General features: G+C 28.1%; 6 protein-coding genes across 11 annotated transcripts; 4 read left to right on the forward strand and 2 right to left on the reverse strand.

Moving 5' to 3' along the window:
• The first annotated feature begins 54 nt into the window (after positions 1–54).
• On the forward strand, positions 55–2,270 carry LOC139988704 (CWF19-like protein 2). The gene is made up of 8 exons (XM_072006399.1): positions 55–479; positions 561–678; positions 738–877; positions 949–1,014; positions 1,080–1,385; positions 1,456–1,611; positions 1,681–1,863; positions 1,942–2,270. The coding sequence occupies exons 1-8, from the start codon at positions 321–323 to the stop codon at positions 2,080–2,082; spliced, it is 1,269 nt and encodes a 422-aa protein (XP_071862500.1). The 5' UTR covers positions 55–320; the 3' UTR covers positions 2,083–2,270.
• Positions 2,248–4,125, reverse strand: LOC139988702 (protein arginine methyltransferase NDUFAF7, mitochondrial). Its single transcript, XM_072006398.1, has 5 exons — positions 3,581–4,125; positions 3,352–3,459; positions 3,004–3,285; positions 2,810–2,923; positions 2,248–2,736 (listed from the first exon to the last, which is right to left on the reverse strand). The coding sequence occupies exons 1-5, from the start codon at positions 3,890–3,892 to the stop codon at positions 2,248–2,250; spliced, it is 1,305 nt and encodes a 434-aa protein (XP_071862499.1). The 5' UTR covers positions 3,893–4,125.
• Positions 3,726–11,383, forward strand: LOC139988687 (uncharacterized). Its single transcript, XM_072006370.1, has 13 exons — positions 3,726–3,846; positions 4,349–4,575; positions 4,808–5,700; positions 5,775–5,876; positions 5,946–6,074; positions 6,161–6,436; positions 6,503–6,765; positions 6,839–6,988; positions 7,105–7,287; positions 7,350–8,282; positions 8,356–8,547; positions 8,655–8,938; positions 9,020–11,383. The coding sequence occupies exons 2-13, from the start codon at positions 4,409–4,411 to the stop codon at positions 10,404–10,406; spliced, it is 4,959 nt and encodes a 1,652-aa protein (XP_071862471.1). The 5' UTR covers positions 3,726–3,846; positions 4,349–4,408; the 3' UTR covers positions 10,407–11,383.
• Positions 10,004–12,468, reverse strand: LOC139988709 (uncharacterized). Of its 2 annotated transcripts, XR_011800188.1 has the most exons (6): positions 12,342–12,468; positions 11,997–12,178; positions 11,704–11,897; positions 11,369–11,621; positions 11,095–11,290; positions 10,004–10,344 (listed from the first exon to the last, which is right to left on the reverse strand). XR_011800188.1 is itself a non-coding variant. In XM_072006405.1 (5 exons), exons 1-5 carry the CDS (start codon positions 12,364–12,366, stop codon positions 11,162–11,164), a joined length of 783 nt encoding a protein of 260 aa, XP_071862506.1. In that variant the 5' UTR covers positions 12,367–12,468; the 3' UTR covers positions 10,004–11,161. The 2 variants fall into 2 exon arrangements, 1 of the variants encoding a protein (XP_071862506.1); XM_072006405.1 differs by having other exon boundaries at positions 10,004–11,290.
• Positions 12,469–13,122: 654 nt separating this feature from the next.
• Positions 13,123–17,828, forward strand: Tfb1 (transcription factor B1). Of its 2 annotated transcripts, none has more exons than XM_072006383.1 (8): positions 13,123–13,504; positions 14,291–14,493; positions 14,779–14,980; positions 15,093–15,249; positions 15,329–15,874; positions 15,952–16,279; positions 16,350–16,525; positions 16,604–17,828. In XM_072006383.1, the coding sequence occupies exons 2-8, from the start codon at positions 14,340–14,342 to the stop codon at positions 16,724–16,726; spliced, it is 1,686 nt and encodes a 561-aa protein (XP_071862484.1). In that variant the 5' UTR covers positions 13,123–13,504; positions 14,291–14,339; the 3' UTR covers positions 16,727–17,828. The 2 variants fall into 2 exon arrangements, with proteins under 2 accessions (XP_071862484.1, XP_071862483.1); XM_072006382.1 differs by having other exon boundaries at positions 13,125–13,385.
• A 400-nt stretch (positions 17,829–18,228) lies between these two features.
• On the forward strand, positions 18,229–27,887 carry LOC139988688 (uncharacterized). 4 transcript variants are annotated; one of them, XM_072006371.1, is made up of 10 exons: positions 18,229–18,881; positions 19,390–23,021; positions 23,114–23,526; positions 23,664–23,690; positions 23,787–23,924; positions 23,997–24,118; positions 24,186–24,310; positions 24,402–24,685; positions 24,779–24,961; positions 25,048–27,887. In XM_072006371.1, exons 2-10 carry the CDS (start codon positions 19,634–19,636, stop codon positions 25,297–25,299), a joined length of 4,932 nt encoding a protein of 1,643 aa, XP_071862472.1. In that variant the 5' UTR covers positions 18,229–18,881; positions 19,390–19,633; the 3' UTR covers positions 25,300–27,887. The 4 variants fall into 4 exon arrangements, with proteins under 4 accessions (XP_071862472.1, XP_071862473.1, XP_071862474.1 ...); XM_072006372.1 differs by having other exon boundaries at positions 23,117–23,526; XM_072006373.1 differs by lacking the exon at positions 23,664–23,690.
• The last annotated feature ends 47 nt before the right edge of the window (positions 27,888–27,934 follow it).

A 27,934-nucleotide genomic window follows, 5' to 3' on the forward strand; every position in this document is an offset into this window, starting at 1 on the left:
CGTGATTAAATTTTTAGTTTAGTAGTTAGTAAACTTCCCTTTTTTCTCTCCTTTTTTTGTGCATTATAAAAATCATAATTCATTAGCGACTATCAACCAATAGTTGAAACTACTGTGTACTATGTGAATAGTTTGTTTACTTCTATCAGAGAGGAAACTCACTGCTTCTAGCTTTTACTCAACTTAACAATACGATATACGATATACATAGTCAGCCGTGCCTTATGGCATGCTGATCTGTGAACTATCAATTCTGCGCAACAAATATTAAGGTTAGTGTGGTGACACACACTTGACATAAACGTTTTTGAAACTTTAACATGCTGAGTTCGTCACATACTCATGTCGGCCGTCGTGCAAAACGAATTTCTAATAGTGACGGAAATAATACAGAATCTGTAGAAACCAAACCTCTGACAGAAGCAGAAATGAATAAGCTAGGGGCAAAAATTGTTAAAGCTGAAATAATGGGCAATACTGTATGTATACTTATTAATGTTTTACGCTACATACACGAAATGTGCCAAGAAATTGTAAAAATTCATGATATTTTTTTTTAGAAACTTGCTGATGAATTAAAACTTCAGTTAAAAAATGCTAGAAATATCGCAAAAAATGTTCAAATATGCAGTACAGAAGAAGTTCAAAATGTAATTCTTACACAAACTGATTCAAAAGGTATGTATTATGTGTATAAAATTATATATTTGAAATAAATAATGAATAACATATAATAGGTATTACAAGACCATTGGAATCCAGAGTTCAAACTATAAAATCTTCACAAAATAGTAAAAGGAAAAATGTAGAAACACATGTTTCTGGCAAGAAAGTGAGACATTACTTTGACGATGATAAATATTCATTGGAAAATTTGGTATGTTTACTAAAATATAACTTTTATAGTCAATAATATTAAATCTCAATAACATCATCAACATGTTTCAGTTTCATAAAGAAAAAGGAAGATCTACAAATGAAGATGATGCAGCATTTGTTAAGATTGCTTCTAAGGTATGTCATACGAAATCTATTTTAAAAGATATTATGGAATAAATGATGTGTAAAATAACTTATAGAATGGAGATATGGATGAAATGTTTGAGGAACACATTACACATATTAAATCAGATGCTGAACAAAATGAGAAAGATCGTTCACATGCTATTAAGGAACATAAACGTTTATCAAGAAGTTTGGATAATTGTTATTGGTGTATTGATTCAAAATACATGTTAAAACACATGATCATTACAATGGATTCTGATATTTGTTTAAGTCTACCTCACAATACCTCTTTGACTTCCGGGCATTGTATAATAACACCTGTACACCATATTGCTTGTCAATTACAATTAGATGAAAATATTTGGGAAAAGCTGAAGGTAAAACATATTTTCTGGATATTATTGTTTAATAATATGCCTTTTTTTCTTACAAGTATTTTATTCTCAGATGTTTAAAGAAGCTTTATATAAAATGTTCATGGATCAAAATTTATATCCAGTGTTCTATGAAATTTACAAGAGTCGTCACAAATTTTCACATATGCAATTGGAATGTGTTCCACTGAAGAAAAGAATTGGTGAATTAGCTCCAATATACTTTAAGGTAAATATATACATAGACACTTTAATACATTTGAATAGTATCAAGCTTTATATTTGATGTTTTTGGCAGAAAGCCTTATTAGAATGTGAAACTGAATGGTCGATGAATAAAAAAGTAATCAATCTTGAAAATAAAGATGTGCGTAAAGCTATTCCAAATGGTCTATCATATTTTGTGGTAGAATTTGAGAGAAATAAAGGATATGCTCATGTTATTGAGGACGAGCATATGTTTCCGACAAATTTTGCACAGGTAATTTTCTTTTAAAAAAATTATGAATGAATGGTTATTTCACAAAAATGTTAATTTCAAACATTCTATTTACTACAGGAAATTATAGGTGGGATGTTGGATCTAAATCAGGACATATGGAGAAAGCCAAAAAAAGAACATTTTGATCAACAATGTAAGAAAGTATTAAAATTTTCAGAAATATGGAAAAAGTATGAATCTGAAATTAAAAGATCATAATTAGGCATGAATTCTTATTTATAAATGTAATTTTTCAAATAATTGTTAATAAATTATTGCAATACATAATTTTTTTTACAAATATATTTTATAAATATATGCAAAAAGTTTCTATATATTATAAAAATGTTCAATATATATAACATTTTATTGTAATCTTCATGTTTAATAAAAACCTGCTACTGGTACTTTTTCGAAATATTCTTTTAAAACAGACGGAAATAGTGATAAAACTTTAAAACGTGTTCCCATTTTATCTTCATCCATTATCATATGATATCCTGTTTGTAATGATTTCTTTCCTTCTTCTGAAGTATTTTGTAAGAGCATTTGCAATCTTAAATCAATTCCAAGGTTTTGTAGAAAGCTTGATTGAGTTACTGGTCCAAAAGTTATTAACCTATCATCTTTCTCTGCAATTTTTTTAATAGCTGCAAAATCAACATCTGCTGTTAAGTCTGCAGCTCCTGGGTGTAATAGTGGATCATGTATTTTATGTTGAGAAAATCCACGAAAAGTATCAGTTTTATCACCATTATGGCCATAATCACAAATTAAAGCAAATCCACCACATTCCCATAAAAAGTTAGCTATATAATCCACTATTACTAAACTTTCTGGACTAATTTCAACATGCTCTCTCTTTTCATCATTCTGAAAGATATTCACAAAATGTATTTAATCTGTAATTTTGTATTTTATTTTATTTTAGAATAAGTAGTATTACTGATATATAAAAGGTAGCAGGTGTTGGAGCATTTGATAACACATAACAAAATTTCTCTTCATTGCTTCCTTGAATTATGTCTACTAAAACTTCACACCAACCTCTATCAGTTTTCTAAATGTAAAATTATTATATGTATATCAAGTATTATATATATAAATATAAATTGTACATATTAGGTATAGTTAATATACCTGAAATTTATGAATTGGTAATGCATCAAAAAATTCATGTGCTAAAAATATACTAAAATTTTTAGGCACATCCTTAATAGAATTGTACCAATATATTTTTATCTCATCTTCTGTAATACCTTCTCTATAGTAATTGATAGGGTTACTTTTAGATTCATTAATTTTTGTATCATATTCTGTAAATGTTTTACATAAATTCTTTGCCTGAATCAAGGACAAAGTAGGACTAATTTCAACTAAATGTACTGATATATTATTTAGAGATTTAAATTGTTTATACACCTGTACAGTAGAGATATATTTATAAAATAACTATATAATTTTGCACTTTGAATATTAAAGACATACCCTTAATATATCTTTAATTAAAGTTCCTCTACCTGGACCTAATTCAACTATTTGAAAAGGACCCTTAGAAATCTTTTGTGATTCATATTTCATCCAAATAGCTACCATCTAAAAAATAAATGATTAAAACATATTATACATATTTATATATTATATGAACATATATATATGCTACATATTATAGCAATTTAATCCAAATAAAAGTTTTTCAAGAAGATAACTTACATACTTCTCCAAATAATTGTGTAATTTCTGGTGATGTTGTAAAATCGCCCTGTTTTCCAAAAACGTCTTTATTCATATAGTATCCTACAGTTGGATGAGTTAAAATTTCTTTCATATAATCATGAATTGTAATAGGTCCACAGGCTAAAATTTTCGAGTATAAATAGTGATAAAGACTTTGTGACTTTTTGTCATTCAAGGTTGAAAAATTATACGACGAATAAAACAAAAAACGGTTTCGATAATTTAGTAACATTTTTGTATTAAATGGTTTGTAATACTTTACATATTTTCCAAATGCCTGAAAAATAGCCATATTATCGACCCTTTAATCAATGAATTTAAAGCATATATAAAAATTTAAAGGTTATGTTTACGTATCATCATTGATTAGAAAGAAATTATTTATTTATTTTTTTTCACTTTAAATTATCAATTTTTTGTACAATTGATTATTTAAACTCAAATACTTATTTATGTATTTTATCTAAATGTTAAACATGTAAGTAAAATTATTCATAGCAACAAGTTATGTATTCTTTGAATAGATGGCAGCAAATATTCTGTCTTTGTTTTTATATATCACTTAAAGAGTGAAGAGAACAAATTATTTTGTATATTAGTTTTGCACTCGATAATTAAAGACATAAAATAAAAGTGTCAGTGTTAATATTTAATTTTTTAATATATAAAATATCTATAACAAAAAAGTACAAAAATACAAAATATATCTAGAGCGATACTTTTACATGTTTTACTATTAATAACCTAGACTGATGATAAATGTAAATGAATGTACAAAATCAACAATGTATTATATTACGGAAAATAAATGGATACGAAGATGAAATTTAAAAAATCTTTGCCTCCGTTAGTTGAAGGCAAAATTCATGGTTATTTAAAATTTGTCATTGATGAAGTTATTTGGTCAAAGAAAAATTTTGGTGAAATTAGAATATTCTTATCTTGGTGGGGAGAAACTGACAGAACTGAATTTAGGTAAACTGTATTCATAAAATAATTTCTATTCTACTCTCTAAAGTTTTAATATCAATAATTTAAAGAATAGAAAAAATGATTTTTAATGATGTTTAATCTAAATCAAAGTACCTTTCACTTTTTATTTTATATGAATTATCTGCTTCTTTTCTTATATTGTTGATTAAACAATTTATTTTTCTTTAGTTTTATATCTTATTGCATATATTTTAAAATATAAGTTTTTTTACAGACCAGCAGATATTACAAAAGATATTATAAGATCAGAGGAAGAAACAACTGAGGTTTATGCTATTCGTACAAATATAAATCTCTTTGAAGAATACATTAAGAATTGTGAATCTGTAGAATTATTGGTCGTTAGTAAAGAAACTAATATAATTATTGGAACATCACAAATCACAGATTTATTAGAGATCCTTAATTGTAAACCATATTTTAGATATGTACCTATTGTAAGTAATCATGAAAATAAAATAGGAGAAATTCATGTTTCTATGAAGTTAGAATATATGACAAAAGCTTTTAGTATGCAATTAAAAACACATAAATGTGGAAAAGAGCAAGGTACTGATAATACCTTAGTTTCAACTAGTAATGATTTTAAGAATCAGGATTATTTGATACCTGATAGGTGTACAGCTAACAAAAAAGTAAAACCCGAAGAAAGTGATACTTACAAATCTATTTTAAAATTGAAAAGGACAGAATTTCAAGAATCTGTAAATAAACTTAGTAATGAAGTAGCAGATAGACTTGTTGCTCAGATTGTTACAAGAGCTCAAAGGCTCAGAGGAGATTTATTTAAAGAAACATATGATGAAGATGAATTTAGTTTTAGTGATAATTCCATAAGTAATGGATTTCAAACTCATATTTCTACTAAAAATAAAGAAAAATTATATGAATGTGTTTTGTGCAAAGATATGATGTCATCTATTGAATGTAAAACATGTACATTGAAATCAACAACTTTGCATCCAAGTTTGACAGATCTTGCATCTAGTAGTTTAAAAACATTTAGATATGATAATAAGAGTACAACAAATAATACATCTTCTTCAAGAATGAATTCCTTAATAGAAGATGCACTTTCAGAAAAAAGATTGTGTATTGATTCAAAAGGTTTATTAAGCTTTTAATAAAAATATTAGTCTCTTAAATTTTACTGTACTAATGAAAATTATGTTCTATTCTAGATGCTGAACTATTTGATTTTGCTACTTATATCCGAATTAATGTAGACTCATTTACTTTAAGTCCTGCTGGTTATAGACGTGTAAAATCATCTTCATTATCACGTATGTAAATTTATAGAATTCATAAATATCTAACATCTTTTTATGAAATAAATACATATTGTTTTACAGATAATGATAACATTTTTTCATCTGCAACATATTTTGTTCAGTATGATATGATATTCGATCATATGAAAGAAAATGACAAAAAGGAAAGTAAACCTGTAAGAATATGTTCTAAAAAACAAACAAATCATGGTACATTGATAGTATTAATATATGGAATATTTGTAATATATTTTATTATATATGTATGTTTAAAATTAATTAATATATTTTTACAGTGATTTATTTTAATCACAACAATGTATATAGAATATCAAAACTAAAATACTATACAGCATTGCAAATAAAATTTAAAATATTTGTTCGTCATGTCAATAAAAGATCATTAATTGAATTAGGCAATGCTACTATTAATCTTAATGAAATTATAAAAAGTAAAAGTTGGAAATTCGCACAACATCTAATTATACTTAATAAAGAAATAAAAACAGGAGAATTAAATGTAACTATAGAATTAGGTTCAGATTCTAATCATTATGAAAGACAGTATATTAGTAAGTATATATAAAGTAGAAAACGAATGTTTATATCGAAGATTTAAATATACAATATCTTTTTAGGTAATATGTCTGTTAAAGAAAACATTCCTATTTTGGATACATCAGAATCACTTAGTGAAGTTAAAAATAAAGGGAGCAAGAATATTACAAAAAATCAGTCTACAACAGATAATGAAGTACCAACAATTTCAGATGGAGTAGTAAATTTTCCAATTACTGATAGTAATTCAGTTATTACAAAGTGTGTATCACAATCCACAACAGAAAGCATAGATGATAATAAAACAGATATAAAACATGAAAAAAATAGAATACAAGATAAGGTACAAAAATATGAATTGTACTAAAAATGTGTATCAAATAATTATTTTTAGTGATGAAATGATTACTGTGTAGGTTTTACTTCATGGTTTAATATATGTAGTGGAAGGGAAAGAATTATCAGAATTAAATACTTATTTAATATGCAGAGCATTTTGGAGAGAGGATAAGACTAAAAGTCAAGTCTGTAACAATACAAAAAATCCATTTTACCAATTTTGTCAAGTAAATATTTCTGCGTATTCAGTATTTATATCTCTCATGTGTGTGTGTGTGTGTGGGTGCGTGCGTGCGTACGTGCGTGCGTATATATATATATATATATAAATTTTACATTTCAGTTAGTACCCCTTATTTATGACAGTGATTTATTAAAACGTATTAAAGACAATTACATAATCATTGAAGTTTATTCAAGAAATAATAATATAGATAATCTATTAGGATTAACAAAATTATCTGTACATCAGTTATATGTTGCATACAGAGATCCACGAGTGTTACCATATTTATTATTATCTAAGGTATGTCATTTTAGATTAGTATAACTTAATTATTTCATTCTTTACATAAATTATTATTTTAGTATCCTGTGGTGAGTGTGGATGGCTGGGTACCAATTATAGATCCTGTAACTGGTCAATCTTCTGGTCAGTTGTTTGCACTGGTAGCTCTTGGAACTGCTGAACAAATTACGTTATTAAAAACGTCAAGAAACTTGCAAACTATGAATGCTACGTCACAAATATTACATTTAGACAAATTTTCTGATTTTACGAATTATTTACAAAATACTCCTGGCATACATGCTTTCATTAAAGATGAAAGAGAGTTGTATTTTTCAAATTCGAAAACTCAAGAATGTCAAACAGATATCTCAACTGTTAAAGAGTTTAAATTTAATGAAAAATTACAAGAAAAAACTTTAAATTCAGGACATTCTATTCTACAAAATACAGCTGATCATTTAACGCAAGTTTTAAATGTTAATAAGATTAAAATAGATCAAGCAATACAGACTGAGATAAATTTTGAAGAAAAACAACAATCAAATACAGAACAGATATGTTCAAACGAATTGAACTTTAATAACAATTCCGATGATAGTGATAATAATAGCGTTAAACACAATCTTTATTTACCAACAGAAACATACAGAAGTGTTGGAGTTGGTGCTGAGTACAATGAAGAAACTGATCAACATCCAGATAGTAATCATAGTAATACAACATTTGAATCATCAACTATAAATCATGTAGAGAATGAATCAACGAATTCTACGTATAATCAAACAATGTTCAGAGCTATTGTGGAGATTGAGTGTGCATTACATTTGCCAAAAGTAGAAAAAATTAATGAAACTGTTGAACCAAGTACATATGTATCATTTCAGGCCATTAAATCTGATCATACAAAAGCTTCAAACTCGTATATGATTACTAATATGTTTCCACATAGTTGCAACCCTAAATGGAATTGGAAATGTGATACAGCATTACCGACAGAACTACTTTTACATGTATGTAATTTTCTTAATTTATTTATAAAAAATCTTTTTCCCTTTAAATAATTTTAAACATTCCTTTTTTTAGGATAAAAAGAGATTGATTTTAAAAATTTGGCGAATATTAGATACAGATAATAGTATGGAAATAAACTTAGAGAAAGATATTGTTATTGGATTCTCTGCTATTGATCTTTCAGTTTTGATTAGTGGCTTTCCGACAGTATCTGGTTGGTTTCATATAATGGACTTTACTGGAAAATGCAATGGACAAATTAAAGTATTATTTATTATTATTATTATTATTATATATATATATGTATATATTATTATATTTGTTTTTACTTATTGTTTATTTTACTCTTTACTGTACTATTTATATTTTAGATATGTATAACACCACTAGCTAATTTATCATTATTTGGAAAACCTATGACATTGTTAAGTGCAACCCGACCACCAATATGTTCTATGTCACAATTAAATTGGGTTCCATTACATATGTATGAAACGCATTCTCATGATATAGAACAAACCAAAACTAGTAATATCTCATCAACAGTTACACAGGAAGAAGAGAAATCAGAACATAGTGAAAATCAATTAAATGATCCTATTACTCACATTGATTTTGAAGATGTATCTATGTCATTTTTATCCTTATCCTTAAAGTAAGTAAATTTTATTGCATTTCAATAATTTACAATGAAATTATCATATAGTTATAAACGTGGTGTTCATATTTCTTATAGACAAAAATTAACAGAATTAGATGAAATAACAAAACGCCTAGAATCACGATTACGTGATGTCACAAATACGGCTTTTGAAGATGATTTAGAAAATGAATTTGAATTAAATGAACAAAGTAGCGATAATGAAAATAACGATTGTAAAATTATCACTCCAATACTATCTATTGCTAAAAGAGATTACAATAGCAAAATATGCCGCAATACAAGTACTACAGAAAATGAGAACCAAAATACATCAAATGAAACGAGTATTCAAAATTTTTTGTCTCAAACTTATATTAGTTACAACAATGCAGTTAGTTGTGAAATAATGAAATCTGATTCTTCTAAAATATTGAATTCTTACAGTAAACGAAATTTATCAAATAATAATTCTGAAATACAACAAAGTGAACATTTAGTGCAAAATAGTAGACCATTGGATAATACTTTCACTGATTACCCAGAACGAGGAGCAAAAACACATATAAATTATTTACTTGATAAACTATCTCTACAGTTTCCTACACAAACCTGTTTGACTAAGACTATACCAATGGAAAAAAATATTACTAATGTGTTAACACATTTACCAAGTAGTAATAATTTACAAGACAGTAATAAATATAACCAAGAACACAAAACATCTATATTATGTAATCAAATGGATGACGTACATGAGTTAACTATCCAAAACTCAAAAAATCCTATAAATAATTGTACAACTAAAACAGAGGTTGATACGTATGATAAAAATTCATCTGAGACATCTATGCACTCACAAACTGCTAATAAAGTATCGAAAGTAATTCGTGAAGAATTAATTGCCGAGGAAAATAGCAATACTTCTAAATATGATGAATTAACAACGTATCTTGTAACTTCAAATATTCGTCATATGGATTTAAATAACATTTGTAATCCTCTTTTATATCAGCATTTAGTACCTGATTTACATTACTCACATACACCATTAGAAGAAGAAACTATCAAACAATTAGATAATCGATATAGTAAAGTGTTTAATAAATCAATAAGTAATAGATTAAATAGAATACATAGTTCGGTGGAAACTAATTTATCTCTAGCAAATGCTGAACGTTTTAAAACGATACCATCTGGAGTACCAGAAAATATTGATAATAGTATTGATTTAACTGTTCTCCATAATACTAATTACAATGACTTATTGGAAAGTAATAGTACAGAATCGACTACAACTATATCAGTTAACAATTCAATAATAAAATCAATTGATTCAGAAGTAGTTGAAAATGGCGACTCTGTATCTTCTGAAACATCTCTTCTTGTGCTTTCAAGGCAAGCGCCTGATGGTGGTAACCCTATAGAAGATAATAAAAAACCATTAATTACACAACAAGAAGATGAAATTCTCCACTCGTAATCAAGTATACTTATAACTAATATGTAATATGTAATAAATTTATTACACACACATCTATAATCATAATCATAATTTACACTTATAAATATATATCTTGACTACGTTACAAATATTTTTCTTATTGCATACAGTAAATATTGTGTTGAAAACTAAATGATTACGGATTTTGCCATTACCACCTAAAATGACAAATCCGTAATCACTTAATTGCCAACCCAATATATATAAAAATAGAGTCCTACCGCTTCACAGTATGTATGTAATTTCAAATTAATAATTAATGATTTCTATAATTAATTTATAATATTTGATGTTTAAAATGTCTTGTTCAGATACATTAATATAAAGATAATACAGAACACTAACCTTTTTATTAAAAAAAAGTGATATTTATATAAAATTATTATCACACATACATAATAATAACATCACTATGGAAATACATTATAAAGAATCCATTATTAATTAAATCAATAATATTATTCAGAATATGTTTTTAATGTGTTTTTATATAAATACATAATTTAACTATTTTTCATATATTTCTTTTGTGTACACAAATAAAAAGAAATTTTTTAAATAAATTATTGACTAAATCCATAACGTGTTAAATAAATATAAAATTCTTTAACAAATAATTATTTGTTCATAGAACATAACAGAAGTAGATATTAAAATTACACCTCACCTGTTTTGTTAAATTTTTAAAATAGAAAATTTTATATTAATACAAACTATATAGAGTATAAATCAAATTATTCATTGAAGTAAGTAGAAAGATAAGCTTCTTTGCGTATCCATTGTACAGCTCTTCTAGGATGCATCAACCATATTTTTGCAGTTGTAGTTTCATGTTGATGCATAATTGAACAATCTCGTATTTTCTAAAATAAATAGAGAAATGAATAAATAATTAAATGTGTATACACTCTCACATGTACATAATTAAAATAAAATCTTACATGAAATTGTTCTAATTCTCTTTGTTTAAACTTTGTTTTCTTCTCATATTCTTTAATCATACATGGCCTACATAAAAATATTTCATTTTTTAAATGCCAATAATCACCAAGTGGTTTTGTCCCACATATCTTGCAAATATCCGTGTTTCGATTACAACATTTAAGATTCACTCCAAGATTCATTTTTACACTACCACCAAAACTGTGTTTTAATGTAGGACCTTTTCTTTTAATACTAACATACATTCCTGGGCTATATACATATTGTACATTAAATGTTAATTTATACACGATAGGTGATTATTACAACTGTTCTACGTGTACTACTATTATACCCTGGAGTTGTATTGTCGACAAAAGTCTGTCTTTTGCTGCTAGAATCAAATGGATACTTTGATTTATGTATTAGTTTAGGAAATGTGGAAGTATTGTAATCTAATGGCGATGGATAAATATCTTTCACTTCAACTTTTTTACCAAATCTAGCAATGCCACTGTAACCTTTCTTACTAATACTATGAGAACAAGGCTGAAACAAAATATGTAATATAAAATTATATTATACTTATTTCAAATATTCCATATCTGTAATTAATTAATATTGTATATTCTAAACTACTGATTATACCTTAGTTATAATTGTTTTAAATGATCTTAAAACATCATATGAATTAGGTGTTACGCTTGGATGATCTTCTAATGTATAGTACCTCATAAATGGAGTCATATTTTTTTTTGAAGTATCGCGGGGACATCCTGATCCGAAACATATCTTTTGTCGCTCTTGTTTTTGTATGACGTATTTAAACCCTATTTATAAATAGCACTTTTTTTAGCATAAAGTATTTTAAGCTAGATTTATTAGCAGCTACATTATGTGTGTGTGTGTATATATATATATATAGAGAGAGAGAGAGAGAGAATATGCTTTTAATTATAAGGAAAATATAATATTAATAAAATGCATTTATACCTTCCTGACTAACTGTCATTATCATGAAAATATAGAATGTATTTAGTACGAACGTTATAAATGTCAAATTTATGTTAGGAAAATCAATGATTACAGCAGTAACATATATGACATACTTATTGGCAAAAAAATTCCATGTCAAATATCCCTAACAATGTGATATTATTTTTTATTGTTTTCAACTTGAATTTGTCTAGTATTTTGTATAAAACTTTGTGTTTTTATTAGTATATTATTTTCCAATTGCAATGAAAGTAGTTTCAAAATAAATGCATAAAATTATACGTTATCAATAAAGTATAATTAAATAGCACATTAATTCAGATTGTACATATATAAATATATTATAGATGCAAATGACTTTATATTTACAAATCACGCGAATAAGAAGCAGCCAATCAGTGCACTGCAATTTATATTCTGCTCAATTCTATGAAATTAAAATAGAGGGCATCTTTTTTGCGTATATTTTTATTACGATGCATAAAGAGTTATTTCTTCATATGAAATCATCATCAATATTTGGTATCTTTACTTGTTTTACTTAATAAAAATTCCTAATTTGTATATTGCTATATCATTTATTTATAAATACGTAGGATTTGTGTTATAATTATCAAAATTAGGTATATTTCAGCGCCCTCATGTAACTACGCATGCTTATATTATATTCTACAGATATAACTTACGCTGTTTGAGTCAAATTCATAACTTTCGTGAAAGAAAATATCATTATTTGCCACTTGGAACTATATTAATTATTTCGATTCAGAATATATGAATATGTGCATAGTTACAGGCGATATGTTTATTCAGATAAGAAAGAAATAAGAAAGGAATGTTTTAACAACAGGAAGCGTTACAGAAGTTTAGTCGAACAACAGAGTGCGGTAGTCTTAGCAGGTCGATGGTGCTATTCGTACCGACGATTCGTTTGCAGCCGTCTTTGCTTCGCGATGCGTCCACTGATGTGTGTTTCTGCACATGGCCGTGCCGCCCAACGGGCTTCTGCAGTGTTCCACGATTTTTCGCACTTTAACACCGGTAAATGGACTTATTATAGTTAAATTTCCTATTCTAACGATTAAAAAACACGCGTTCTGTGCCTTGAACTATACAAAAAGCGTTTTTCGTGTTGATAGCCATAATTAATGAATCAAAAAGTGAGTCATGGGTAATATCGCATCAGTGTTTAGTTCACAATGTAGAGTTAGCATTTTTCCTCGATTTTCAAAGATCTCATTGTTTATAATATTACAATCGATTTTGTATAATTTTATATTATAAAATATTATTAACGAAATTTTTTTTTAAGTCATTATGTTGTAATGTAACATTCAAGGACGCACAGCGACAAATAAATCGTAATTCCTAAATATTAATACATCTTATCTAAAATTGTATAATTCAAATATGTTACATTATTTTATACGGAAATTGTAAAGATAAATACAATTATAGTAGTTTAGAACGTTGAGAAATTCAATACATTTATATTGTTTACTAATACGAAAATCATACGAAGTTCATAAAATTTTTTAAAGTAATACTTTTTTTCTAAATATATAAATTCTCATTAAGTGCAATAATATTTAAATTAAATTTTTTTTCAAATAGTTATGCATCATGTATATTTATTTCCTTCAGTATTTTATAGAATTGTTATGATTTCAAACATTAAGTATTTGAGTACTTCTTAAAAATTAATTATTGTGTAAAAACTAATTTTTTATATTATGATATGATACTATGACAAAGATTTAATTGGCATAAAAATTTATGAACATAAAATTCAAATATAAAACAAGATTCTTTATTTTTATGTATTTACTTATATAGGAGACTTATAAATATCGGGATATACTTATCCTAATAACATTACATATGGTTATATATTCATAGTTCTTTCTTGTAAACATAACATACTTATTTTTAAATATATTTTTTAGGATTGTATTTATCATTTTTAGAAGAATTATATTGTATATTACATCCACCATGACTACATCATCGGAAGATGTTCTAATGCAAGTAGGACAAGTTCGTTATAAAAAAGGAGATGGTACTTTATATGTCATGAATGAAAGAATAGCCTGGATGCTTGATAACAGAGATACTGTATCAGTCAGCCACAAATATGCTGACATTAAGTGTAAGAACATTCGTGTAAAGATCAAAATAATGTTCAATAAAAAGATTATTAAAGAAAACTTGCTTTGCTATAACTTTACTACATGTTTTGCTTTCGATGTACTAATAATTTAATTATTTATATCTATTTCTTTACGTTTACTTATATTAAATGTATATTTATAGTTTAATCTTTTTTGTTTAAAAGAGCAGTAAAATTGGAAAATTATCAAAAGGAAAATTTATATTTAATGATATTAAGTAACTCTTTGAAATTTAATATATTACACTATACCTTTTTTTGTAGTACAAAAGATATCACCAGAAGGAAAATCAAAAATACAATTACAAGTTGTATTACATGATGGTTCATCATCTATATTTCATTTTGTAAACAGAAATGGGCAAGAGGCACAAATTAAAGATCGTGATGATGTAAAAGAATTACTTCAGCAATTATTACCAAAATTTAAAAGAAAAGTAAATAAAGAATTGGAAGAAAAAAATAGGTAAGGTATTTCATATTACAGTAATATTTATATCTATATTATTTATATACTATCATATACTATACTAAAATATATCTATATCATTCATATATTAAAATATATTATTTAACAGAATGCTTCAAGAAAATCCTGTACTGCTTCAGTTATACAGAGATTTGGTTATTACACAAGTTATTTCATCTGAAGAATTTTGGTCACAACATGCTGCAGAATATACTCAAGCTAAAAAAAGTCAAAGACAAGAAATAGGAGTAAATAGTGCTTTTCTGGTAAGAATTTTTTGCTATTAAAATACAAATCACATACTAGAAGAATAAATTAATGAATAATTCAATACATTATTTATAGGCTGATATAAAACCACAAACTGATGGTTGTAATGGATTGAAATATAATTTAACTGTTGATATTATAGAATGTATATTTAAGACTTATCCAGCAGTAAAAAGAAAACATCAAGAAAATGTGCCTCATAAAATGTCAGAATCCGATTTTTGGACAAAATTCTTTCAGTCACATTATTTTCATCGAGATCGTATCAATGCAGGGACCAAGGATCTTTTTACCGAATGTGCCAAAATAGATGATCAAGAACTTAAAAAAGATATTCAATCGGGTATTGATGATCCATTGGTGGATATAACTTCTTTTGAGGATCAAACTCTAGATGATAATTATGGGAATGGACCTAGTAAATCTGACAAAGTTTCAGGAAATATTGTACATCAAAGTATGATTAAGAGATTTAATCAACACAGTATCATGGTTTTGAAGGCCAGCACTGCCAAGCAATCTACACAATCCATTCAACCACAATTAAATGGATCAACGCCATCAGCAAGTAAAATTACGACACTGTCTAATCAGTTAGATGAACGACCAAAGACTAAAAAAGTAAAGTTATAATATGCATATACATTTTAATATAAAATAATACATCCAATAACAATATGTATATATTTTAATTTCAGCTTAGAATACAAGAAAAATTAATTTATGATGATCTTGATACCACTCATGATATTAATACAAATAATAGTGCACCATTAAATTTGAATCATATAGACAGGTATTTACATGGTCCAGTGCCAGGATATGGTAATACGGAACCGACGTCTGAAGAACTTCTTATGACATTAAATCAATTAAGAAAGGAAGTAAATGGTTGGCTGGCAGGAAATAGTATACCAAGGCAATTAGCAACATCATTAGTTAGTCCAGCTGCAGCAGTCTCTGCCTTAGGAGAATTAACTCCAGGTGGTTCTTTAATGAAAGGCTTCAGAGAAGAAAGTCTTGGACGTGAGTATATATTATTAATTGTAAATCGAATTGATTAAAATATGTAATATGTCGTTTATGTCAATTACAGAATTAATACCAAAGGATTTAGAAAAAGAACTACGTAATGTATATGTGTGTACATGTGAACTTCTAAGGCATTTTTGGCGAAGTTTCCCACCTACAACTCCACAGCTTGAAGAAAAAGCTATTAGAATGCACGAAGCATTACATAGATTTCATTCTGCTAAACTTAAACCTTTTGAAGTAAGTTCTATAAATTTTTCACATTCATTGGTCTACATTATTTTTTTCACAAGAAATGTTAGATGTTTTCTTTTTTAGGATCGTGTTCAACGAGATTTTTCTGCTGTTAGTCAACATTTAACAAGTCATTTAAATCAACTATTAAATACAGCGTATAGAAAATTCGCAGTTTGGCAACAACGTAAGATGCAAATGAGGTAGCCATTGAATAATTTGTCGTACAATTAAAAACAACGTGAATAAAGCAAAGCAATATTGGTCATCCTATATATATTGCATTTTATAATGTTACCATAATTAGGGATTAATATGGGTGTATTTCACAAAAACCAAAGCTGAATCATGTCATGCATCCTATGCTGCCACATACTGTTTATTTATTTTTACAAGTAATTGTGTTTATTATTGTTTTAAAATTTTCACAAATATTTTACTTTGATCCATCTGCAAGCGATATTTCATTTCATTAATATTTTCATAATATAGCATATAGTTTATTTATTTACTTTTCATAGGTTATTGTATATCATGTTGCACGTCTTATATTAATCAATGGTTGATATGATGAAGCTACAAAATTTTAAGAATTTAAATTCATAAAAAAATATATTAAATGTAGAATAAAGTTAACATTTATAAATTTTCAAAAAAAAAGCTATGATTGCGTATGGAACGTCTAAAATTTATAAAATGTAACTACGTAGATGAATGTGTGTTAAGAGAAATATCTATTGTACGATATCAAAGTAGCTGTGATACCGCCACTGTATTATTAAGATGTATTAAGAGGTAAATTTCGTCGTTTTGTGAATGTTTATTTCTACATTATAAATATTCCTATACATGTTAATGGATTTAGAACATCAATCTTTTTCTTGGTATATTATAATTATATGAACGAAGAGTATGTTCTATAAAAAGTATAAACGAAACAAATATTGTTTACCTAGAAATTTACGAACTATTAATGCACAGTGGCATCAGTATACTTTTTACGATATCTGCGATATACTCAACTAAGTGTCTTAATTGTTGAATCCCATTTTCTTTTTCTTTTTTTTTTTTTTTTTTTTTTTCTTATATGTTATTGGGTAAAGCAATTTGCAATTCGAGATTTCGTAAACTGCCTGCTCACTTTCTCTACAGTAGCAATAATTTGGCAGTTGCCGAGATGAGTGATATCTAACTTAATCAGTAAAAAAACTTTGAGATCATACTCGGAAGTTACGCTATGAATACTATTATAATATCGATTGTAAATATATTCTTACATTATCATTACAATAAATGTTATTATTATGAATTATTATTTAGTTAATAACATCCTATTAAGTGACTAATTGCTCTTGTTATTAAAATATCAAGTTCATTAAAATATAGAATTACGCTACTGATCAACAAGTTATACATATTATGTACTCATTGTGTACGTGTGTGTGTGTGGGTCTCTTAAATCTTATCTAAACTTTTAATTTTCATTTAAACTGTATACATAATAAGATAAGAAAAATTTCAGCAAGTTTAAGGTATATCCTTATTGGTTAATGCATAAAAATAGCTATTTCTTAGGAGAAATGAAATTGCTTACAAGTAAGCAAGTTATCAAGGAGGTAGGGTATATCGAGTGGAAAAATGTTCGGTGCTGAGTTTCTTGAAAAATCCCGCCTGTTGATCCCTTTCTCTAATCCTTAGACAGTAGATGGCGCAGTTTATTGTTGATTTCGTTCAAAATGGCGGCCTGTAATGGGCACTACGGGGTAATATTGTTCAATTCCCCGCGATAAATGAGCCTATGCAAAATTAACTCGCCACGGTGTATGTGCGAGTACCGAGTCTAGGGTGTATCCGGAATGTACACTTTTCTTCGAATGGTCAAATCATGTGAGCGCAATCACAGCGCCAGCCGATCGAGTGTCGTGCATTGGCCAAGTTTGTGTAGCCATATTTATTGTGTTATTCGGCAAGAAGTTATACTATCTTATACACCGGCAAATGTAATTGATAGCGAAGACATATGGTTATTTATTATTAAAGGTAAAATCATCGTTTCAGCATTCGCTTTTAATAAAAAACGTGGCGATTTCATTACCCCTAATGAATGAAAAGCGATTATATGAGTATACATGTAAAACATTTAAGGACCTTAGTACCATAGGACATGAAAAGACGCTACATTGAGTTCTTTCCGATTCTTTAAAAGCGGCGCACATTTGTTGTTAGTTTCTTTTTAGACCACTGTTTCTACAGTTTACAAACGGTGAAACTTGTGCAGTGCATTAAAGTTTATATCTGTTTCTCTTGTTATCCTTAGTAGCACACATTGTGTTGTGCGATGCAACGAGGATTTTACGAAAAAGTGAGTATTTTTTTGTTAAAAATATAATTATGTGCTATTGTAATTTCAATTGGTTAGTTTATGTATTTATTTAATTGCAATACTCTAAACGAACAAGTGAAGATTGTGATAAAGAAATTGGTTATATATCCATTGTTGTGATGTATCACTTGACAATTTATATACTAAATGACGTTGAGATGGTGTATTATACAATTGTATATTAAATATTTTTTAAAATATTTTTATAAAATTTTCTTCGCTATATTAATAATACTTGTGCAAATAATATTATTCTTCCTGTCACAAAATCTTTTATTAGTCACAAAGCCTAATTGCTAATTACAACAATGTCATATTAGTATTTTAAATAAAAAATCAAGTGTTTAAGTATTTTATATAATACAAAATGCATTATATATATAAATAAGCAAAAATAAAAAAATAAGCAAAATATTTATAATTCATTCTATATAATACTTATTTTATGTTTGATTAAATTGTATATAAAGACTGTGTATTTTTCCAGAAAAAGATGGAGGAACTATTATATCATATTGTCAGTCCTAATTATTGGATAAAGATATATATATATATACAGTAAAAAAGTTTTTGGTATTCTTTTCTATCTATATACAAGAAATAGACGTATAAAAGGTTTGACAAAGAGTTGTGTTATGAATGTCAGTAACTATATGTATAACATTTTTACATATAAAGGCCTGCTGTACGTGGACCAAGCAGGCTAGGCACTACCGTGCCAAGCTTGGGTAATGGATCCCGTTCGTCCTTGGTATGCATCATATAATCGTCTTACTGCAAGTAGTGCTACCAGTACATTTCAACCAACGACTTCAAGCACAAGCAGTGACTTTGTATCTCATCATTTAGCAACAGCTGCTACTCAAGCAGCTCCTTCAACAACAACGTCACAATTACTTTTACAAGCTGCTCATACAACAGCAACTCTGGCGGGTCAGCCATCTCCATTTAACCCAGGGGGGTTTTTGTCTCCACCCCCTGTGGGATATGATGTTTTTACACCATTGTTTCATCATCCTAATCCTAAACAAGCACATTATGTTACTCAACATAGACAAGCTCTTGCTCAGGCACAAGTGTCAGTAACAAAACAAAATACTACAACAGAATCTGATATTCCTGTATTAAGAGAAAATTATAGTTCAGCACATCAACCAACGTTTTTTGAACATCAGGGTGCAGCAACATCACCTACAACATCTACATTGGCTTGGACTCATCAGAACAATACACAACTACCAAGTCCATTTGGTATTTTGCCTCATGAAAGTGTTGTTCCTTCATCTCCAGGACCATCTACCACAAAGCCAGCTAGTGGTGTTTATGAAAACACGTTTAATTCTCAATTTGCTACAACACAAACTATAAATAATTTAAATTCTCAATTATCTACATCTTCTGTTCCTACTGCAGATTTTAAATCATCTAATTTCCCAGATAATAAAAAATCAGTAAATGTAAGGCCTCAATCACCAGCTGTAAATGTGAAATCAGTAGTATCTACATCACAAACAAACAGCAATCAAAATTTCTTTCAATCAGTACCTACTACATTTAGTTCTGAAACGTTAGCAAATAATTATTCCACTGGAAATGGTAATCCAACTCCAAATGGGAAAGTGCAACCTACTCTTCAACATCAACAATCATGCATTGTTTCAACTACAAATAATGCAACCAATAAAGAGTATAGAATTCCTCAACCACCTGCTAGGTCAGTTGCATCAACAACTATATTTTTAAATACATCTGTCAGATCTGTGTCTTCACAAATTCAAGATAAACAGTCCACACGAAATTTTGCTTCACCTCCAAATAAAGCAACTTCTACATCTCAACAGAACATACAAACTAAAGCACAGACAAAAATCTATCCAGAATTAAATACACACAGTAGTGAACATAGACGAAACGAACAAACATCTCATGATAATACTCAATCATCTCCTATCAGCTTTTCCATCATGGATTCACGTGGTTTGAATTATACTGCTGGGAATAATACAAATTGTGCAAACACTAGTGGAAAACTCAATAATAATCAAAGAACTCAATCAAATAGCAACTTACAGACTCATTCTCAACAATCACAACAACAACAGCAATTTCATGTGTTAAGCCAACAACAACAACAACAACAACAACAGCAGCAGCAACAAACATCATATAGACATTATCTAACAGGATCTACAACTGATCCTGAATATCATCACTCAGGAAGATCAAAATCTGCAACTTCCACTGATTCTGCTTATTCGTCTAACAATTCAACACAAAATGGACCTGATTGTAGTGTTGTTGTACCAAGAAGACCAAGTCCATTGCAAGCGCATTCGCAAGCAAGTCCATTAGGACATGTTCCAAGCCCTGCTTATCCTATGTATAATAGTCCAATGGCTACTATATCTTCTCCTTCACCTTTACAACAACATACAGAAAATGGAAATCAATGTTCAAGTGGACCACCATATAAGGGAACTGTTCAACAAGTTACCCCACCATCACCATTAGATGTTACTGTACCACGACCAGCATCTCAAGGTCAGGTTGTTTATTCATCAGTTATCACAAGAGCTTTAGGTACTGCTGAAAATAAAACCAATTATAACACAGATAGCAAAAATTATGATAGACAGCAACAAGATTTTTCACAAACCCAAAAACAAATTTGTTGGGAAAATGATAATCGACAAGCAAATAGTCATAGAAAATTTTCCGTTACTCTATATACTGGTGGAAATTCTGAAGTAAATCCTCAAACCTTGCCTGTTCAACATCAAGTACAACGAGTGTTAAATGTTTCTGATAGACAACAATCATACTTTGACTCCAATCAAGTAACTCTACAAGATTTAAGTAGTTGTAGGGGAGATCCTATGAGTATAGTAAAGAATTTGCAGACATTACAACAAGGTTCTTGTCAAGTACAACAACAACAACAAACTACTGTGTCTGTTAATCCAACCGAACAACAAAAGCAAGTAGAAGAACGACGCAAAGTAGATACTACAAATAAGAAAAGAAAGAGTTTAGAAAAAAGTGGGCATAATTCTTCGAATGAAATAAGTGGAACAACAACAATGACAGAATACCTAAATAGGATACCACCACCTGCACATCATAATACAAATCAACAACAACAAAATGGTTATTTTGATTTTGAAAGATGGAATTTGCCTCCACCTCCTGCTAAAATGTTTCCTGGTGCAACAGGTGCTTTTAGTTCACAATCAACTTTGCATCATTCAAATAATTTTGTTGGTACTCCAGCACATCAACATCAATCTTTGATGGTATCTCATCATCATGCTCCACCTCCTATTCCATATTTCCCTGCTTTTCATATTCCACCAAGCCATCATCATTCACACGAATTTCAGTCTTCTGTTGAGATTACTCCTATTGGTTTTAGTGAAAACACAGGAAGTCAAAATACTAATTTTAATCAAGATATTAGAGATGATCAACCTAAAGTAATTGTTCCTAACATTGAAGAAGAATTAGGTTTTTTACAACAAAATCAACAACCAATTCAAACCATGAATATCTTAAATAAAGATTTTAAACAATCTAATAAAGATCCTAATTCAGGATTTATGACAAGTTATTTGAAATTTTTACAAGGTGAAAGAGAACCTTCACCTCCACCTGCAATACGTGGTGGTAGGAAAGCAACTTGGAGCAGGTCAAAACCTTATATTCCTGTAGAACCTAATAGATCAATAGAAAGTTCAACAAATGAAGAAACAGTAAAGATGCAATCAGAAAAACCACCTCCACCTAAAGAAACACCAGTAATTGATTATACTAATGATCCACGTTATTTTCCTTTACCCAAAGAACGGAAGAAGCAGAATTTTGATTCAAGTGATGATGGTTTTACTAGCGATGACGATTTTCTATTTCCGCCTAAAAAATCAGATAAAAAAGTATCAAATACGAATACTTCCAATGTAACAGAAATAATAACTATGAAGCCAGAAGGTAAATCTAAAAAAGGGAGACCAATTAAACCTGGAGGACCAACTGATAGAAAAAGAAGAGCTGCAGCAGCTGCTGCGGCAGCAGAAGCAGCAGCAATTACCACAAGTGGCAAAATTTCCAAAAAGCATGAAGAAGGTAATATGTTTATATATATATGTCCTTTTTCTTTCCTTTTTCCAGATCAAGATATATTTCGTAATTGAATAATTATATATATATATTTGTAGTAGATCCTTTACTTTTACCTCCGAGGCGTGAAACATCTAGAAGAAAGGCAAAGGAAAAAACCTCGGTAAAGCAATTTTTAGATCGACAACAGGGTATAGATTATTTTGATAATGATGAAGAACAAGGTGATTCTGATTCTGATCCTGCTTGGACACCTGCTGTAAGATTAGTTGGAGATGAGGAAGAAAAAAAGAAAAAACGTGGGAGACCTGTCATTACTAAAAAAAGTAGAAAAGTTCTGGAAGAAGATGATTATTTTTCCAGTGATATTGTTATTTCAAAGAAGTCTTGTAGAAAAAAGCATGAAACACCATCCAAAACTTCTAATGTTACTGGAAAATTATCTTGTAAAATAGACGAAAAACTTTTAGCGTGTATCAGTGATGAAGATATTGATATTTCACCATTTAAGGTATATAACATAATGATTTTATTATTATATAATTTCGATTCTTGTATACCAAACAATACAGATTATAAATATTTATCATATACATATATATATCTAACATAAATTATATTTGTAATATATTCTTATATTGCATGCAGCATTTTGAGGATGAACTAGATGACGTGGTAACTTTTTATATGATTTTATAAAACAAGAACAGTAAATTTTAATGAAATGTTTTAAATATTTAATTTTTTGTCATTCTATCATATGTTTTTCAGTCAGGAGAATTTGTCGTAATCAAGGCAGATTTAGATGAAGAATATCCTCCACTTTGGAGAATAGATGGCAAAACGTTACTGCAAAAATATGAGCCATTTAAATCTAATGGCAAGACTTTATATCGAAACATATCTACGGTAATACATAATAAAATTTTGGAGAAAGTTCGTTTCTTTCCTATTAATGTATACATATCAATTATGTTTTAGTACTCGGGTTGGGCACCGCAAAATCGGCATATATATCAACAAGTTCCAGTAAAATTTTGGCAACAAGGCAAAACGGAAACTGTAGTAGAGTTCTTGAGAGATGAAATGATTATTGATGATAAGTAAGTTCTTTTTCATTAATATTTGAGAAATACATAAACAAAGAAATTACCACTCTTTTCTTTTTAGCGAATGCATTGACAAATCTATGAAAGACACTGAAAAATATCAAGATAACTTTGAAGTGTATGTTCAGACATTGATTTCACAAGCTTTGGACTCTAATTTTCTTACTGAAATATTTCAAGAACAAGGTATAATTTCTATTCAATATTAAAATAATATTATTATATGTGTATAATTTCACATACACAGTTTTTATTTAATTGCTTTTGATCCGAGCAGATGATTATTTCTTATCAAACGTTAAGACTGTTGATGAAGTAACAGAAGAAAGGAAACAGCGGTTTCTGTCTACGACAAAATGGCGTTCAAATGTGATAAATGCAATATCAACTTGGCCATGTCTTAACGTTCTTAAAGATTTACCATTTACTGAATATAAAGGGAAGTCGTGCGCTGGGTGCCAACAGCATAAGATTCATGCTAGAGTTCTATTGTATGGTCAACCATATAATGCAACTACATTGGAAGGTTCTCCGCCTGACCCAAGGATACCTCAAGAAAAGGTATTTAAATTATTTTTCCTATATTGTTCATTTTTTTTTTATAAATACTGTTAAAAGTTTATTGCTATAATTCGCTAATCATTTAATTCTTAGGATTTTTTATTATGTCGAGTATGTCAAGCAAAGGTAGCTCTATACAATAAAGTTGCACATCAAAAGTATTTGACGTTTTTGGAATGTGCAAGAAGGGTTGCAGATAAACGAGTAGAAGATCCTCTTAAAGATACCACAATAATATTAAACGAATTATTAGCAGATGAAACATGGTTAAATCAAGTAAGTAAATAGTACATATCTTGTTGAAAAACTTTATACTGCTTGAAGGTTAATTATAATAATTAAAATAATATGCTTTTTTTCAGTTATTTAAGGAAGTTAGGACAATCTGGGCAGAAATAGATAATTTGGAACATCAAGCAAAAATAAAGTCAAATTCAAGGTCAACAATATCATCGACAGTGAATAGTGCAGAGGAAACAAATGAAAGTGTTTCAATAACACAATCATCTGGAATGACTGCTAATATTTCGGATTCACAGGTGCCTACACAAAAAACTGAAAGGAATTCTGAAACAGTGTCTTGCGATGTGCAAATGAGCAGTATACCATCTTAGTGGTGCTACAATAATCGATATTGGATTCATTTCATACAATACCTGAAGACCATTAAACATATAGTGGTATATCGATTTAATAGACATAAAGTTAATACCAGTCTTGAGACCAACCAATTAAGTATTGTATTTTGAGGATGGTAAATATTTAAATTGAGTTAATACAATACGCTGTGACGGATGGTGAAGATAAATATTAATGTGTAATCAAGAAATTGCAGTATAGTGATAAATAGTAGTGAACGACAAGGTAAGTAAAAAGGTGACTTGCGTATAAACATCAGACATATGTAAAATATTCATCCCCGCGTAAGAATTAGAAGTGAGCCCGAACTTTGCCATTGTAATAGCATGATAATAGAGATTTACGAATGTTTGTGTGCATAGACATTTAGTTCTAGCATTTGTATCGTGATAATCTTATGTAATAACAAGGTCTGATACATTAAGATCTGAAGAAGAAATATGAAAGACAAATGATTTTAAAATATAAAGTGATAAGATATGATATATAAAACATCACGACCTTCTGTAATATATTTACATACATCACACTCTCTATACTTATGAAGGTCTGTTTTCTGCAAAGTGCAGAAATTGTTATACTGTTTGTTCCTGTAATTGTAACTTCTAAATTCATTGTGAATTTTCTTTATAAAGTAGCTTACATCTATCTTCTTTTAATGATTTGACAAATTTAAAGGATATTTATATGCACGTTAATTTGTATATAAACAGATCATGTAACTACAAAATTTACACATATAAAATACGTTCAAAATATTCAGAAGTGTTCCAAAATAGCGTTGTCTTAATAAAATGTTTCATGGCAAATGCAATATTTTGAAAACGTGCATTGTTTTACATATAGAAATCATTAGAATTTTGTAGAACATTTGTATATAAAAATAGTTTTAAGAAGATTAGGAATACGTCCTATGCACTTTTGGTTCATCATGTGTTGATATGGAAATTTCATCAACTACATGTATTATATCTTCCATTGTAACAGCTTAATAATTCAGTACCAAGTTTTTAAGTTCTTCCATTCTTCCATCTTAAAATAACTTTTACAGAATAATTCCATTCTCATTTTACGAAATATGAACAAAATATTATCATCATTTTAGATCATTTATTTTTGTGAATAATCTTGTAACTTGCAACATGCGCATATTATGTATGAAGTATGGATGAATATTGCATAAAAAAATGTATCTATTTTCATAAAAATTCTGGTAATATCAGTGCTTTAAGATCTCTGATCTAATGAGCGAAATTACATTTTTTACTACTTATCCTATAATCAGAGTTTACATCATATCTTCCTTTTCAAATCTTACATAATAATCAATGAAAAGTAAATAAATTGTTAATAAAGAACATATAAAATTGAATCAAAATTTGTTTTTCTTATTTAGAAGCGTCTAAGTTTCTAATATATCTTTCAAAATTTAATAATTATGATAGAATTTTATTTTATTTAGTAATTACGTAAATTTAATGATGTAACTATTAAAACAAGCTTTACTTTATTAGAATATTGTCAAATATTTTGAAATATAAATATATTTTGTCATTAAGGACGCTTCTATAGATATCTATCAATAGTTAATAGAAAATTAAGAATAAAGTAATAATCGCTAACAATTTTTCTGTATATTAAATGTTATACTCCAAATTATATTATTATTATGTTAAAGTAATTATTGTTTCATTTTTACTATAGTGATTATTATTATTATTGCTTAATTCTTAAGTTTTCGATCTGTTCTTAGCTTTGTTAAGAAAAAAATTCTCTAAATATGAGAGTGGTGATATGCGTGTGTGGCGCGATGTATTTTTCAAAGACGATATATCAAATTATATTTGTAAATTATAAAAATATGATGGTAAGAACAGAAAGGGGGGCGATGACTGCTATGATAAAGCTATAGAGTTTTAGACATCTTTCATATGCTACAATAAATTGAAATTAGTGTATTAATGATCGTCGTCGGGTTACCGAGTTGTATAATAAATTATTTCAGAAAACTATTAACTTGAAACCTAAAAATGCGGGCATTTGGTCATTGACGCAATAATAATAAAGGAATGTATACAGTTACAGAATATTTTCTTTTTAGCAAATGTGCCATGCAATATTTCATATCGATAAAGAAGCCGGTGCTATATATAGATATATTTATTTATCGTCAAAATTATGCAATTAACAATATTTCAATCGTTTCAGTTGAAAATGCATGAGAGCGTTATCAGTCATTTGTTTCTACGAAAGTAACAAAAAATTATAAATTAAAATATATATAGCACTAGCTATAAAATGTTATTGCCAACAATGTAGAAGTTAATATTGTTATATTGTATTCTTTTTAAAACAGAAAAGTGTATGTTTATTTGTTCAATTGTAAACTTATTAATTTCTAAATCATGATGAAGATCAAGCATAGTCTCTTAATCATGAGGTTACAGTATTTCTGTTACTACGATTTAAAAATGAAGATATGATAAAAAAAATAGCGAAATATTACTTGGGTAATTTATGTTTTTATTAATCCTTTTTCAATAAAATGACAAATTTTACACAACATATTGTTAAATTGTCTATCTCTACTATTATATAATGCTCATTGAA

The sequence above is a fragment of the Bombus fervidus genome, chromosome 7 (genome assembly GCF_041682495.2).
Source record: "Bombus fervidus isolate BK054 chromosome 7, iyBomFerv1, whole genome shotgun sequence".
In the NCBI taxonomy this organism is placed as follows: domain Eukaryota; kingdom Metazoa; phylum Arthropoda; class Insecta; order Hymenoptera; family Apidae; genus Bombus; species Bombus fervidus.